Source organism: Rattus norvegicus, chromosome 3 (genome assembly GCF_021556685.1).
Source record: "Rattus norvegicus strain SHRSP/BbbUtx chromosome 3, alternate assembly SHRSP_T2T, whole genome shotgun sequence".
NCBI classification, from domain to species: Eukaryota; Metazoa; Chordata; class Mammalia; order Rodentia; family Muridae; genus Rattus; species Rattus norvegicus.
This window is the reverse complement of record NC_141536.1, coordinates 153,498,037-153,512,805: the sequence shown is the minus strand read 5'-3', so window position 1 is coordinate 153,512,805 and position 14,769 is coordinate 153,498,037. Positions and strand designations below refer to the sequence as shown.

At 51.3% G+C, this 14,769-nt stretch overlaps 1 protein-coding gene across 7 annotated transcripts in view; it reads right to left on the bottom strand.

Annotated features, from left to right (window-relative positions):
* The window catches only part of Slc12a5 (solute carrier family 12 member 5), a 39,406-nt gene that overhangs the window by 12,933 nt on the left and 11,704 nt on the right, over window positions 1-14,769 (bottom strand). For all 7 annotated transcript variants that reach the window (XR_015681065.1, XR_015681067.1, XR_015681071.1 and 4 more), the window contains 12 exon segments: window positions 13,591-13,685; window positions 13,135-13,266; window positions 12,655-12,801; window positions 11,796-11,850; window positions 11,165-11,295; window positions 8,399-8,640; window positions 7,499-7,710; window positions 4,938-5,108; window positions 4,587-4,685; window positions 4,236-4,293; window positions 931-1,105; window positions 117-235 (listed from right to left, as the gene is read on the bottom strand). Coding sequence is in view for 4 of the 7 variants with exons in the window: in NM_001393675.1 (NP_001380604.1) it covers window positions 117-235; window positions 931-1,105; window positions 4,236-4,293; window positions 4,587-4,685; window positions 4,938-5,108; window positions 7,499-7,710; window positions 8,399-8,640; window positions 11,165-11,295; window positions 11,796-11,850; window positions 12,655-12,801; window positions 13,135-13,266; window positions 13,591-13,685 (1,636 nt within the window). In the remaining 3 variants the exon portion in view is untranslated.

Genomic DNA, 14,769 nt, shown 5'->3' with positions numbered 1-14,769 from the left:
GGCTTTTATGACCACGGCGGAACTTCTTGGAGTTGTAAAGATGGCGGGAAGCGGTGGGAAGGACCCAAGGAAGAGACCCGTGGGACCGACAGGTGAGCTCCAGACCTGGTACGCACATGGAAAGGATAGGGGCGACCTCATCCAGGGAGGCGATGAGGATGCCGATCTCACAGATGCAGGCAGTCAGCAGCAGCGCCCAGGTTGGCTCTCCGTTGGCTTTGCCATGGCCAAAGACCTAGGAACAGAGCAGCCATCAGTTTCGGGAATTGGGGGAGTAGAGACCGAACTCTTATAACCAATAAGGGGCTACGAAGAGACAGCTGTATTCTGCACCATCTAGGGAACTCAAGGGAACAGTGGGCTCTCTCTGCCCCACCCACCCTCATTGACCCCCCAGAGGGAACCAGGCTCCTGAGGGGTAGACTGAGTGTGTCTGTATGCTCTATAGACTTTTTTTTTTAAAGATTTATTTATTCTATGTAAGCACACTTTCACTATCTTCAGACACAGCAGAAGAGGGCATCAGATCTCATTACAGATGATTGTGAGCCACCGTGTGGTTGCTGGGATTTGAACTCAGGACCTCAGAAAGAGCAGTCAGTGCTCTTGCCCGCTGAACCATCTCTCCAGCCCTAGACTTTTTTTCTTAAGGACCACAGGGGAAAAAGCTTTTCCTTGCCCTACCACTGAATCTCTGAATCCCCAACTGGCCCCTTGGATGAAGAAGAGCTATCTGTTTTTCCCCTAAGAGCAGACAGTGTTCATAGACGGTACTGATCACAGGTCCAAATAAAGTCCTTTCTTTTCTAGTGTAGCTGCGGGGTGATACACAGGAGGGAGCTCAGGGCTGGTGATGGCCCTGGTTTCATGTCTCCTGGACAGGGGCCCAGATGACTGATTTTTTGTATGGGGTGGCTCTGTCACACTGACCTGCAGGAAGGGCACTATGCCATCCCGGGAGATGGCCTGCAGCAGGCGTGGGGCCCCTGTGAGGCTCTGTAGTCCAGCTCCGCAGGTAGAGAAGAAAGAGCCTATGACAATGACCCAAGGAGAAGGCCAGGCCAGGGTGCCCACCACCAGATTGCCATTCACAGCTTCCCCAAACCTGGAAAGAGAGAGGAAGGGCACAGAGATATGGGGGTGAACGATGCCATCTGGATTCCAGAGTAGGTCACTCCAGACAGATGGCACGCCCAACAGGGTGCTGACCACAGGATTAGGCTTCACAAGGGTCAAGGGAGAGACAGAGCCAAGCATCCTCAGTACTGTGTCTGTCTGTGTAACCTTGAGCCCACCACTGACCCTCCTCAGCTTACAGCTGAGGATCTCTACAAACCTACCTCATCCATGCCAATAAAACTGCCCAGAACGCGGTGTGAGGGTGATTTGATAAATAGTTGTTAACATGACGGTCTTGAGCTAGTCACTCAGGCTCTATAGGACTACAGCATCTCCACGAGAGAAATGGAGGCTCTGGCTTCACTGTGTGCTGGTGGTGTATGAATCAAATAGGAGGGGCTGGGTCTGGAGGGATGGCTCAGTGGTTAAGAGCACTGACTGCTCTTCCAGAGGTCCTGAGTTCAAATCCCAGCAACCACATGGTGGCTCACAACCATCATGGGACCTGATGCCCTTTTCTGGTGTGTCTGAAGACAGTGACAGTGCACTCACATACATTAAATAAATTAAGAAGGGAGGAAGGGGACTGCAAGATGGCTTAGGAGGGAAGGACCCTGGCTGTGTGCCCTGCCCCACACACGTGGTAGAAGGAAAGAATTACTAGAGAACTGACTCCCACAAATTGTCTTCTGACCTCCACACATACATTATGACACAAACATTCAAATGTGCACACACATACATGCACACATGTACATACATACAATAAATTAATGTTAAAAAGAAGAAGAGGGGTTGGGGATTTAGCTCAGTGGTAGAGCACTTGCCTAGCAAGCGCAAGGCCCTGGGTTCTGTCCCCAGCTCCGAAAAAAAGAAAAGAAAAAAAAAAGAAGAAGGAAAAATTAGGCCGCATGGTGATGTACACCTTTAATCCCAGCACTCAGGAGGCAGAGGCAGGTGGGTCTGAGTTCGAGGCCAGTCTGGTCTACAGAGTGAGTTCCAGGACAGCCAAGGCTACACAGAGAAACCCTGAGTAAAGAAAAAGAATAAAAGAAAACAAAACCAAAGGAAAGAATTTTGCATCCGTGGCACCGTCTCAAAATGGAAGGGGTGCACAGTCCCAGTCACCTGTGAGGCTGGTGCAGAAGGACCCCTTGAGTCCAGGGATCTCAGACCAGCCAGGGAAGCAGAGCCACAACCCTACCTCCAGAGAAGGGGCGTGGGCAGAATAGATGGATCATCTGTTAGGAACACTAGCTGCTCTTCCAGAGGACCTGGGTTCAGTTCCCAGCACCTACATGGTGGCTCACAATCTTCCTGTAAGCCCAGACCCAGAGGATACTGCAACTCACATCTGGCCTCCATGGATACCAGGCATGTATGCGGTGAACAGACATACATGGGGACAGACACTCATACACATACAATAAAAACAAATACTTTTGTAAATGGTGAAAGAAAAGAGAGTGAGTGGGTGAGGGGAGAGAAAGAGGAGGGAGAGTGGAGGGAGGCTGCTGCCTCAGTGGCCAAGGAGTCCTGTCCCCCAGATGTGCTCACAGGGACAGGCCCACGGTTAAATGAGATGCATGGAGGGCAAACTACTCTCAAATGACCATCAGATGCAAAATTTTCAGACCTGAGCTTAATCCCTGGGATCTATGGAACCGACTCTTGAAAGTTGTCTTCTGACCTCCCATAAGTGCTATGGCACACGCATGTCTGCACACACATGCACACAGCCCCCACGTCATATAAACACACTGATAATTAATAAATAAATAAACAAACAACATTTTGGGGGTGGGGTAGTTGAGGCAGGGCCTCTCTACATAGCCTTGGCTGTCCTAGAACTATGTAGACCAGACTGGCCTTGAACCCACAGAAGTCTGTCTGCCTACTAAAGGCATGCACCACCACACCTGGCAATATTGTATGTATGTATGTATGTATGTATGTATGTATGTATGTATTTAGGTTTTCAAGACATGTAGCCGTGGCTGACCTGGAACTCACTCTGTAGACCAGGGCTGGCCTTCAACTCACAGAGATCTGCCTGGTTCTGTACGGGGATTAGGGGTGTATGCCACCACAGCCCAACAATAAATAAACATTTTAAAGAAAGTGGGAAGGAAGAGTGAGGCGAACCCCAGGCAGCACCTGCAGGGGGCAGGTACCAGTACCCCTGTTCCCCAAATGCCAGGTTCTGTGGTGCTCACTCCTCTGTAGACGGCACAGTTTCCACTGGCAGGCACACATTCTCCTGAAACCTCAGACTCATGTCTGGTGACTTAGAGCCCCGAACACACTGGAAGTGCTCTGGCCCCAGATGTATTGTTTAGGAGACAATGACGGAGAAAGATGCACAAGCTGAGTTGAGCCAAATGAATGCTTTTGATCTGTGGTTAGTGACGACAAATTACAATTCACACACACACACACACACACACACACACACACACACACACGAACACACAAAACCCTCTCAGCTCTTCCTCAGAGCGGCTGCTGAACTCCTTTAAATGCTGGGTAAAGAGCTGAGGCGAAAGAGCTGCTGGACCCCTGGCAATCTGTGGGAGGTCTAGGACTAAGGGAGATGAATGGACCGCAAACTGCCCTAAAACAGCAGTGATTATGCAAATTGTTCACTTGACCAGGTCACACTGTGCCCCTGCGTGTGCTCTGTAGCCCTGGGTTCCCTTCGTGTTTTGCATCTAAGTCTGTTTGTAAGTGTGGTTGTCACCCCATGGAGCCCCTTCAGGATAAATAAATAAATAAATAAATAAATAAATAAATAAATACAAAACAAGGGAAAAAAAGGAAAAACCCTTTTACTCTTTGCTTCCCTTAGAACCTTCAAGGCAGCAAGCAACACACAGAAGTGTTAGTCGAATGGAGGAATAAAAAGGTCTTAAATGTATCACTATCCCAATCCAAAGGTGACCTTTCTAAGGAGACTTTTTTTTAGAGCTTCAGCGACAATAAAAAGAAAATATTTAATATTTAATAAAAATGGGGGCCTCCCACCCATGGCCCCTTGTTCAGGTCCCAGCCTCCCCGCCAGGTCTATTTCCCCCTGAGCCCACCCCTCCCCCAGAACAACCAGTCCCTTTCCTTACTTGTCCCGTAGGACGACCCCTTCGATGCAGGCTCCGAACAGAACAACAGAGCTGATGTCTATGGCAGAAAGTGAAGGAGAATCGTTGGCATGGTAGTGCCTGCCCCCACCCCCTTCCTGAGCCACCAGAGACGGTAACAATAGCAGTGCCTTCTGCAATATCACACACACACACACACACACACACACACACACACACGTGCATACTCCTGCAATGTCGCTTGCTCGCACGCACGCACGCACACATGCACTCACGCACCCACACACGCACCCATGCATGCACGCACGCACGCACACACGCACGCACGCACGCATGCGCTCACTGTAGACACAGATCAGCCATGTAGGATACAGACAGCAGAGGTCGTAGCAATGGCCAAGATAGTTCCAGTAGGGATAGACTTCTGGGCATCCCGCAGGTCTCCGGACCGGTTCGAGCCAGCCATGATCCCTGTAGGCAGGAGAGCAGTTCAGATAGTAGCCAGGGCCACCGAGGAAGGGACACGTATTGGAGTTGGGGGCCCAGTCAGTGCTTCACCCTGCCATGCCGACTCGTGGGCGTGGGCTTTTGAGATTCCTTCACCTGGATGACAGTTCCGGCTTAGGTGGCAGGGTTAGCAAACTGAGGACTCCTAGTCTTGGCTCTGACTCTCCGGTCCACCCACTCACAGGCGGAGGCCTCCCTCCCCAAGCTCCCGCTCACCTGTGACTGAGGGGAAATAGATGCCAACAAGCAGGGTGAAGTAGGAGGTCATATCACTGAAGACATAGGGGTGGTCCATGTCAACGGGGGTACCATCTGCCAGGCCCACAGAGGGCATCCCACGCCTCTCCACGATCACCCCCTTGGTCAGGTAGGAACTCCACAGGTTCTCTGTGGGAAGATGAGGGACTCAGGAAGACGACCAAAAGTTTGAGGTCAGAGCTCGGACCAGGAGGAATGGGGAACCTCCTGCCACTGGCCTTAAACACCCCACCATTTCCCAAGCTCCTGCTTTGTACCAGGAGCAGATTTCAAAGCTGAGTGGGACTGAGCCTCTGCCCTTAAGTTGTCCAGTCCAGTGGGACAGACACAGAGGATCGTCTCTGAGACTAACTTCCGCGTGTCCCCAGGTAACCCAACCAGCTCTCAAGCCCCCACTGGTTCTTCCGTCTCTCATCTTGGTAATGGCACTGGTATCAATCAGTTCAAACACCCTGGCATTGCTCTCAACTGCATCTGTCCCCTTCCCTGCCTCCAAGCATCCCGACGTCTGTCCGTGAACACTCACTACTAAGTCTCTTCTCCCCATCCCGGGGCTCCACCACCGTGCACCAGTGGTGGGTAGCATAGATGACTCTGCTATGCTCTAACACTATAGGGTGTTAGGCAGAAGCCTGGGATCTACACACTAAACATTAGAAGCACCCTCTTGTTTGTCTCACTTTCCGTGTGCATGGGTGTTTTGTCCGTGTGCACGTCTAAGCATCACATGTGTGCCTGTGCCTGTAGAGATCAGAAGGCATCAGATCCCCTGGAGCTGGAGTTACACATGGTTGTGGGGCACCATGTGAGTGCTGGGGTTCGAACCCAGGCCCTCTGGAAAAGCAGCAAATTCTCTTAACCTCTGAGACATCTATCCAGCCCCAACTCGCTTTTTTTTTTTTTTTTTTTTTTTTTTGAGATGGGGTTTCTCTGTGTATCCCTGGCTGTCCTGGAACTCATTCTGGAGACCAGTTTGGCCTCAAACTCAAAGAGATCTGCCTGCCCCTACATCAAGAGTGCTGAGACTAGAGGCATGAGCCATTACTGCTCTGTCAATGCCCTTAGTTTTGATGGCCAAATATCTCCAGGGACCAGCAAGATGGCTCAGTGAGTAAAGGCACCTGCAGCCAAGCCTGATAATCTGGGTGCAGTCACAGAGACCCACGTGGTGGAAGGAGAAAACAGATTCCTGCAAGTTGTCCTATGAACTCCATATGCACACATGACATGCATGTACACACACACACACGCACACACGCGCGCGCGCGCGCGCGCGCGCATACACACAAGCAAAACAAATAAAGTAAGAGTGTGTTTATTTGTATGTGTGTCCAGACATGATCAAACACCTCCAGGGCAGAAGAGCAGCTCTAGCCGAGACCCTCTACTCCATTCCCACTGAGACTATCACTGTTTCTCAGTATAGAGTCGTCTTTGTCCCAAACTCACAGCACCATCCTCCTGCACCCCACTACCTCCTCCTGCACCCCACTGCCTCCTCCTGCACCCCACTGCCTCCTCCTGCACCCCACTGCCTCCTCCTGCACCCCACTGCCTCCTCCTGTACCCACTGCCTCCTCCTGCACCCCACTACCTCCTCCTGCACCCCACTGCCTCCTCCTGCACCCCACTACCTCCTCCTGCACCCCACTGCCTCCTCCTGCACCCCACTGCCTCCTCCTGCACCCACTGCCTCCTCCTGCACCCCACTACCTCCTCCTGCACCCACACTGCCTCCTCCTGCACCCACACTGCCTCCTCCTGCACCCACACTGCCTCCTCCTGCACCCACACTGCCTCCTCCTGCACCCCACTGCCTCCTCCTGCACCCACACTGCCTCCTCCTGCACCCACACTGCCTTCAGGATGTAACTCTTCAGCACGGCTTCTGGGCCTGCCACGGTCTGGCTCGTGCTATCCTCTCTAACAACATCCTTTGTCCCCCTTTCTTCATAGGTTAATTCCAAGTCACACCAAGTCACACCGGATGACCTGGGGTCAGAGGACATGGCTCTGCCTCTCGTGGCCACACACATTAGGCAGGCTGTTTTTGCTTTGTAATTCCCTTATTCCCCTACATAACTGACAAGTTATGGCAAGAAAGGGAAGCCCTGTTTTTGTCACCTGATGAATATGGATGCTGTGTCCTCATAGCTCTCTGGTCACTAGATACACGTCTATACGGATCATAGCTTATTTAGTAACACACTATCTGTCACTAAAGTCCCCAAGGCCAAGCACTGAGACTTGTGTGTGCCGTGGTCCCAGTGTGTTAGCACAGTGTTGAGTACTTAGAGGGTAGAGAACACTTATTAGACAGGCTTTCTCCCGTAACAACAGTGAAGTGAATTCCACACCTTTGCCTCTACCTCTCCATAGTTTTTAAGACATGGTCTATACAAGATGCTCAATTAAAGCTGACTTAATTGAACTGAACCCCAAGGGACACCCGTAATCCTGACCACTTAACCTATGATTCCCCACAGCACTCCCTAGATGCCAGCCCCTTTCCCTCAGACCTTTGATGAGGCCACTTGCAGCACCAGGAATGCCCTGGATCTCTGTGACATTGTTTCGGGTGAAGTACTCATCACAGGTGGCATTGAGGAGGCGGGAGGAACAGAATAGGCCCCAGAGCCGTGTGGTCACTGTCTCATTTCCTTCCCAAGCCAGCTTGGCACAGACATCAAAGCCATGGCGAGACAGCGTGCGGTTCCCCAGGAGGCAAATCCTAGGGAGAGAAGAGAGCAAGGAAGATAGAATGAACAAGACCTCTCCCTGGTTTCACAGGAGAGCCACTGAGAGCTTCAGTGATTCGGATTCCAGGGTCCCACATCCAGAGATTCTGAGTCTGCCTGGGCCATGGCCATCAGAGTTTCTGTAAAGGTCCCCAAACAATTCTAGCACGGAGATGGAGAACTAGTTTGTTAGCGCTGTGTTCTGTTCAGCACCACGGACAGCAGCCCTGGCGGCCTGTCTTCTTAGCTACTGAAAGATAAAGGGGACTCCTTACTAGAGGAGAAACCAAAGGGGACCTGAACCCTGGGCTCTCCCTCTTCTGAGTTCTTTCCCGTCTTTGAGAATGTGTTAGAAACCAAGACTGTCTATTCCAGGAGATTGGCCCATCCAGAAGGTTCCCTACCACACTGAGCATGCTCCTTTAGAAGCCTAAGTCCTCCACCAGCAAGTAGTTGACACACTCAAGAGAACTTCCTCCCAACCCCCAAAATGTTGTCCCATCCTGAATAAAATCCCCTAAACAGAAAACGTTCACCCTTCCAGGAGATGTTACTCTCAACCCACACACTCCAGTTCTGAGAGGTGAAGAGAGGGGAGACCCAGCAGAGGCTCCTGCTATGCCGGTCTGAGCTGGACCAGGGCAGGCCGCAATACTGCAGACTCAGAAAGACAGCACTCACGGGAAATTGGGTGGATCGAAGGCAGACTTGATGACCCCTGCGTAGATGGCCAGGATGGAGAGGATCACGCAACCCAGGAAGACCAGGGCAAACTTGTTCACGTACTTGACGCCCACAAAGACTACGGTGGCCATGCAGGTGAGCACACAGGTGCCATACACCCGCATGTTATTCAACATGGCGGCTGCCTCCCCACTGGCATCTTCTGCCTTGAAGATGGCCATCGCTGGGAAGAGGTAAGCCTGTAGGGAGGGTGCAGAGGACGTTAGACAGATGACCCAGGAAAGGCCAGCTGAGATTCAATCCCAGGGAAAAGGCCTCCAGAGTGGGGAAACGGCATCCATTAACAGGTCACTGGCTAAAGACGAGGTGGGTTCTCTCACAAGGCCTATGATGCAGTCCATGAAAATGCCACTCAAAGATGCTGGGAAAGGCTCTTTACTGACATTATTTATTGTAACTATTAATAATAATTATTGCTTTTATTTATTTGTGATACCAAGGTAGAAAATAGCTGTTCATTCCTAGAGGGTAGGTAAATAAATTCTTATGGTTCTAGCTAAACTACAGTGCTGTTTTAAAAGGTGGCATGGGACTTTGGGATGGTCCAGTGATGAGAAGTACATTTAATATGAACACAAGCCCTGGGTTCAATCCCCAATATCAAACCAAAGAAAGGCGTGAATTTATACGGGCTGACTCAAAATCTGTCCATGGCAGGCACAGTGCTACAGACCTACAACCCCAACACTGTGGAAGGCTGAGGCAGGAGAATTTGAAACCAGCCTGAGCTACATAGCAAGACCTCACTCAAGAGATTTAAAATTATCCATAGTGTATTGAGTGAGTAAGGTCAAGTTCTAAAAAATAATGTTTCTTATGATCTCACTTCTGTAAATTTACACATGGAAATATTTACTCATTTGTGTGAGTGTGACTGTAGATATATTTGTAGGGATGTCCAAATATCAGGAGTACTAGGCATGTGTGTAATCTGAGCACTCAGGAGGCTGAGGCAGGAGGATCGCCAGTACCAAACAAGCCTGGACTATAAGGAGACCCTGTCTTAAGGAAACAAAAGCCGGCTGTGGTGGTGCACACTTTTAATCCCGGCACTCAGGAGGCAGAGGCAGATGGATCTCTGAGTTTGAGGCCAGCCTGGTGTACAGAGTGAGTTACAGGAGAGCCAAGGCTACACAGAAAAACTCTCTCAAAAAAAAAAAGATAAAAAAAAAAGAAAGGAAAAAGGAAAAAGGAAAAGGACAACAGAAGCTTTTATTGAATAATTGAAATGTGACTTTTTGCATTTTATATTTTCTAAAATGTCTACATGAACTTATTAGTATAAGTTACTTTTATTTTTGGATAAATGGAATGTTCAGGTTCTTAAGGAAATATTTATGGGTGAAGTTATGCTTTACAAATGCAGAAAAACATCACACAGAAAGACAGGAGTATAAAATTCATATGCTAAAATGCTTCTGATGTCCGCTGGATCGCTTTCCCCCTTTACTCTGATATCGTCCCAGTGACAGACCGTGGGCAAACTGATAATGCATTTGGAAACGCCTTATGTCACACAGGGCCTCGGTGCTCTCACCAGAATGCCCATCTCCAGCGCCTCCTAGTCTCCGGCTTCTTCTCTCCTGTCCCCAACCCTAAAGCCCTGCTCCCCAACACCATGGGAGACGGCTGACAAGCACAGACCCCGAAAGCCAGAGGGATGCAGGTCCACACTCCTCCACATGTTCCTGAGACTCTCTGACCTTGCCCTCTCCATCTGTAAAATGGCTGTGTCCTAATACATGAAAGATTCGTGGTGGGGGAAGGGGACAAACAAACAGAACCTAACAGCCTGAAAACCTCAGGTCTTGCAGGGGACACGGGGGTCGGGAAGATGTTAACTCTACGTCTTTTTCTCTCTTCTTTTCGTTTGTGGCAGGGTCTCTTGTGGCCCTGACAAGCTTCAGACTCACTATGTAGCTGACGGTGATTTCAAACTTCTTATCCCCCTGCCTCCACCTCCCAAGTAAAGAGAGTTTACGTGGTGCTGAGAAGCAAAGCCAGGGCTCCAAGCACACTAGGCATGAGGTCTTCCAAGTAAGCTCCTTAAACCAAGGATCCCTCATAGACACCCACCCAAACAGAAAGAAGAGGAGGCACAAGGCAGCCACGCTCTCCTTCAAACAGCAGGTACCCGGCCCCACCCCACCCCGCTCCCCCATCAGACACTACTGCTAACAGATCTCTCTACGTGGGTCCCTCGAGGTTCTTTTGCAATCTAAGAACCATCCATCGGGGCTCTGCAGCTAATATCCAAGGAGTGCTTTAAAGCACAGTCCCTAGAATGTTGGGGGGTGGGGGCTGTCATTATTCCAGCTGTCATATTTTAACGCTTACAAATGCACCTCTGCCAACATGCCTGTAGCTGAGTGACCTTGAGCTGGCTTTATCTGCCTTTTGGAACTTCTCATTTGTAAAATGCCATCATAATGCTTAAACCTCTAAGGATTCGAGATAATGACTGCAAAGCACTTGGAGCTGTGCTGAGAACCCAGTGGGTGCCTGATAAACCACAGCTGTTTGTGTTACATAATTATCGTATCTTGTCTCCCCAACCAGACTGGGAACTCTTTCGAGACAGGCCACATCCGACTGCTCTTTGGCCTTAAGCAGTGGCTTGGCCTATAGCAGGTGTCCAGGGAGCACTGTTTAAGTGGCTGACAGCTTGGGTCCCCACACCTCCTCCTCCTCTTCCCCTCTCACCAGCAGGATCTCGATGGTGCCCAGGATGTACATAGCCCCAGCAAAGGTAGTGCCCAGGTAGAAGCAGAGGCCCACGGCGCCCCCAAACTCCGGGCCCAGAGACCTGGAAATCATGTAGTAGGAGCCACCAGCTGCAGAGAAAATCCAGTGTCAGCGAGACGGTCAGAGGGCTCTGCGGTGATCAGGGCTCAGGGACAGAGGACAGAAGAAGGTTTCTCTAGACCTCAGGCTGCAACCCCAGAAAGGAGTCTATGGGAGACCCAGCCAACCACTCTGCATGGAGTTTGCTGCATTAATTATTACCATGTTGCTAATTACTCCTGTAAAGAGGTCACAGCTCAGAAAGTAGGATGGTAGAGAAGAGGGTCTCGGTTTGAGTGGGGGAGAGAGAGTAGCCATTGCCCTACCCAACACCAGCATCTGCCTCCTTCCCTAGCCCCAAAAGGCTCGCTCATACCCACCCCCATGAACAATCGTAGCTCTCCCCCATACCCTGCACTCTTGGCCTGCAATACTGTCTCGGGTCTTGGGTTGTGATGACCCACAAAGCCTGGCCCAGTGCTCCCCCTGTCCCCTGTCAATCATTAGGCCTCTGGCCCTCCCCCACTCTGCAAAGGGCCCAGTCACATACCAGGCACAACACCATTGGTTGCAATTGCGCTCATGGAAATGGCTGTGAGCATCGTCTGTAGGAAAGAGATCGTCAGAGTGGTGACTGCTGGGGGCAGCAGTGGTCTGGCTGGTGGCCAAGCCAACATACCCTACAGCCACTAGCCAAACCCACAGCCTCTCCTCTCCTGAGCTTCTCTCTGGGTCTGTTCCAACTTTTATTCATGCCAAGTCCTTCTTTAAAAAATAACCTCCTTTTTGCCAGGCAAATAGGAGGAGCTGTAGTGCCAGAGAACTCTGGTAACCACAGTTTGGTCCCTGGGTATCTTATAACCCAAGAAAACTGTTCGCTTCTCAAGCCTCGGTATCCTCACCTACAGAATGGAAAGGACAGGCCCAGCACTAACATCTTCACACACAGAGTGGGCTCAAGGTTATGGGGGAAGACTCAAGAGCCTCCGCTCAAGTTTGGTGAATTTTCCTTTCAATGTGGGGCTAGGAGAATCTAATTGGAAAGTTATCTGAGAGGCATAATCTCATTTCTTGTGAGTAGGGACTTTCCAAAATGTTAGCTCATGCGATTAACTTGAATTTCATTTTCTTCTCTGAATGTATCGTTCTCATCAATGGACGGGCAGCACTTGCGTGACCGCACGCATCTACACACTCAGATCCAGGTGACACCTGATTGACAGGCATCAGAGGGAAGCCTACAAGGTTCAGGAAGGACCAGTCAGACCTAATCTCTCAAGAATCGTAGGCGGTGACTCCTATAAAAAGCTCAGGCCTCGTGCTTCCCACCCACCCCCCTACCCTCCCACCCCCCAGGCCTCAGCCAAACCCCAGCGACCTTCCCTGAGCAGAGGGAGAGGGTCACTCACGCAGGAGCAGCAGATGAAGACCATGCAGAAGGACTCCATGATGCCTGCGATTCCCACCACCCAAGTGAGCCGCAGAAAGAGGATAACACCAAAGATGTTCTGCAGGCACGGGAGGTACACGCCCATGAAGGTGCCCATGCGTGGGGCCTGCAAGGGAGGCCAGCATCAGCCTCTGCCCTGCCTGCTCATTACCAACTGCCTATCCCACGCCTCCTCCGTGTTCCTTCCCTGCCTCTCCTCTCTTGCAGTTCCCCTCCCTTCACTCTTCCCCCAGGTTCTCACACCCTTTTCCTACTCCCTCCCAGCCTCCAGGACCCCTCCCTCATGCAGCCTTCAGGAGGCCTCCCCTCCTCCTCTTACATCCTTCCTCCCCCCCAGACAGCCACCCTCTCTCCTGCTTCTCCACCATTCACCACTCTGGCCAGGTCCATTTTCCTCCCCCACGATCCCTCTCCCATCCCTTCTCCCCTGAAGCCCCACCTGCACCGGCTTCTTCTTTCCGCCCTCATTGTTTTCTGCTTCTTCGTGCTCTTTGCTTCCCTGAGGCAGGTTGGTGTAGTTGGCCAGCCCACTGAGCAGGGAGGATACCATGGGGCTGGTGTCCATCTCCTCCTATGGAGGGAAGCAGGTCAGTGTTAGGGAGCTGGAGGGGCGGGGCGGCAATTGGAGTGAGCTGGATGTAGAGATGGGGACAAAGGTCAAGCCCCTGAGTTTGGGATACACTGGGAACAGAGGAGGGGGGAGCAGGGGGACAGGAGGAGATAGTGAGACCAGACAGGGAGACAGGGAACCAAGAGGGTAAAGCCAGGAGAAGCCAAGGAGGGATAGGGAGGCCCAGGAAGAAGGTGGACCTGAGGGAGGGATGGAGAGGCCACTACTCTTCCTGAGGGAGGGTGGGAAGAGCCAGCGAGGCTAACAGCAACCTAAGCAGCCCACCTCAAACAGGGCCATGTTCCTGCCATCATACTCTCTCCCCTTCTCCGTGTCCGTGCTGTTGATGAAGGGGCTGCTCTCCTTGGGATTGCCGTCACCTGAGAAGGAGAGGAGTCAGGTCTGACACCAGTCACTGTGCCCTGTCCACCCTGCTCATATGACCACGTTGACTCTCTGAGCCTCAGGTCACACACTGGAGAGGTTGGGCTTGCGATGCCATCTCGCAGGATTTTAGTTGGCGACATGGATAAACCCAGTTTACTGCTGGTGTGGCCTGAGTGCCTGGTGAACATGTGAGCCCTTTTTTGCTCTTGAGGGAGGGTTCTATTCATCCGCCATGACACCTAAAAGTCACCAGAGTTGTCTTCTTGGACGTAAATGAGCCTGTCTCAGTATGTGGGAGGATGTTTGATATTTTTTCCCCTAAGGAGGACAGCAGAGAACCTTGCAACCTGAACTGCCAAGGATAACCACCTTGACACATTCTATTCTCCCATTCACTGTCAGACTCCCATGTGCCAATCAAATGGGCAGAAGAGGAATCAAAGAGCCAAAGCCAGGGGAGAAGGAGCAGTGGACAGGATTGCTAAAGTCTGTGAGAGAAGGGAACACCAGGGATGCAGGAGGGCACGCAGCCCAGCCTGAGAGGTCACAGGAGGCTCCCCAGAGGAAGTGACGTGTCAGCTGAGAACTGAAGGATGAGTAAGGGATAGACTTGGGGGGCAGGGGAGGGAGGAGGGTGTTCCAGGCAGAGAGAACCCAGAACAGTGTGTTTGATGTCCCAGATGTGGAAGCCAACAGAACAGGTTGAAACTGCTGAACGAAGCACGATCGGGCTGGAGATTTAGGAAGGGGCGTATGGGGCTTAGGAGTGAACAGCTGCTTTGGAAAAGATGAGTCAAGGCAGTGTTGAGACTTAAGGAAGTGGCAGGCCATCTTGAAGAACTTGGCCCTCATCCAGAGGACAATGGGCAGTCATTGAAGCTTCAGGCCAAAGAGTGTCATGACCTGACTTGGGCTTTGCAGCAAGCCTTCTGGCTTTGGGTGAGAGATACAGCAAGCGACTAGAGCATTTCATAATCCAGGCAAGGGCTGACGATATGGGGCAATGGAAAGACCAGAGCCTCGGGCATTACGGAAGCCTGGTGTGCCAGATGTTTGGGGAGGGTAAGGGAAGGATCT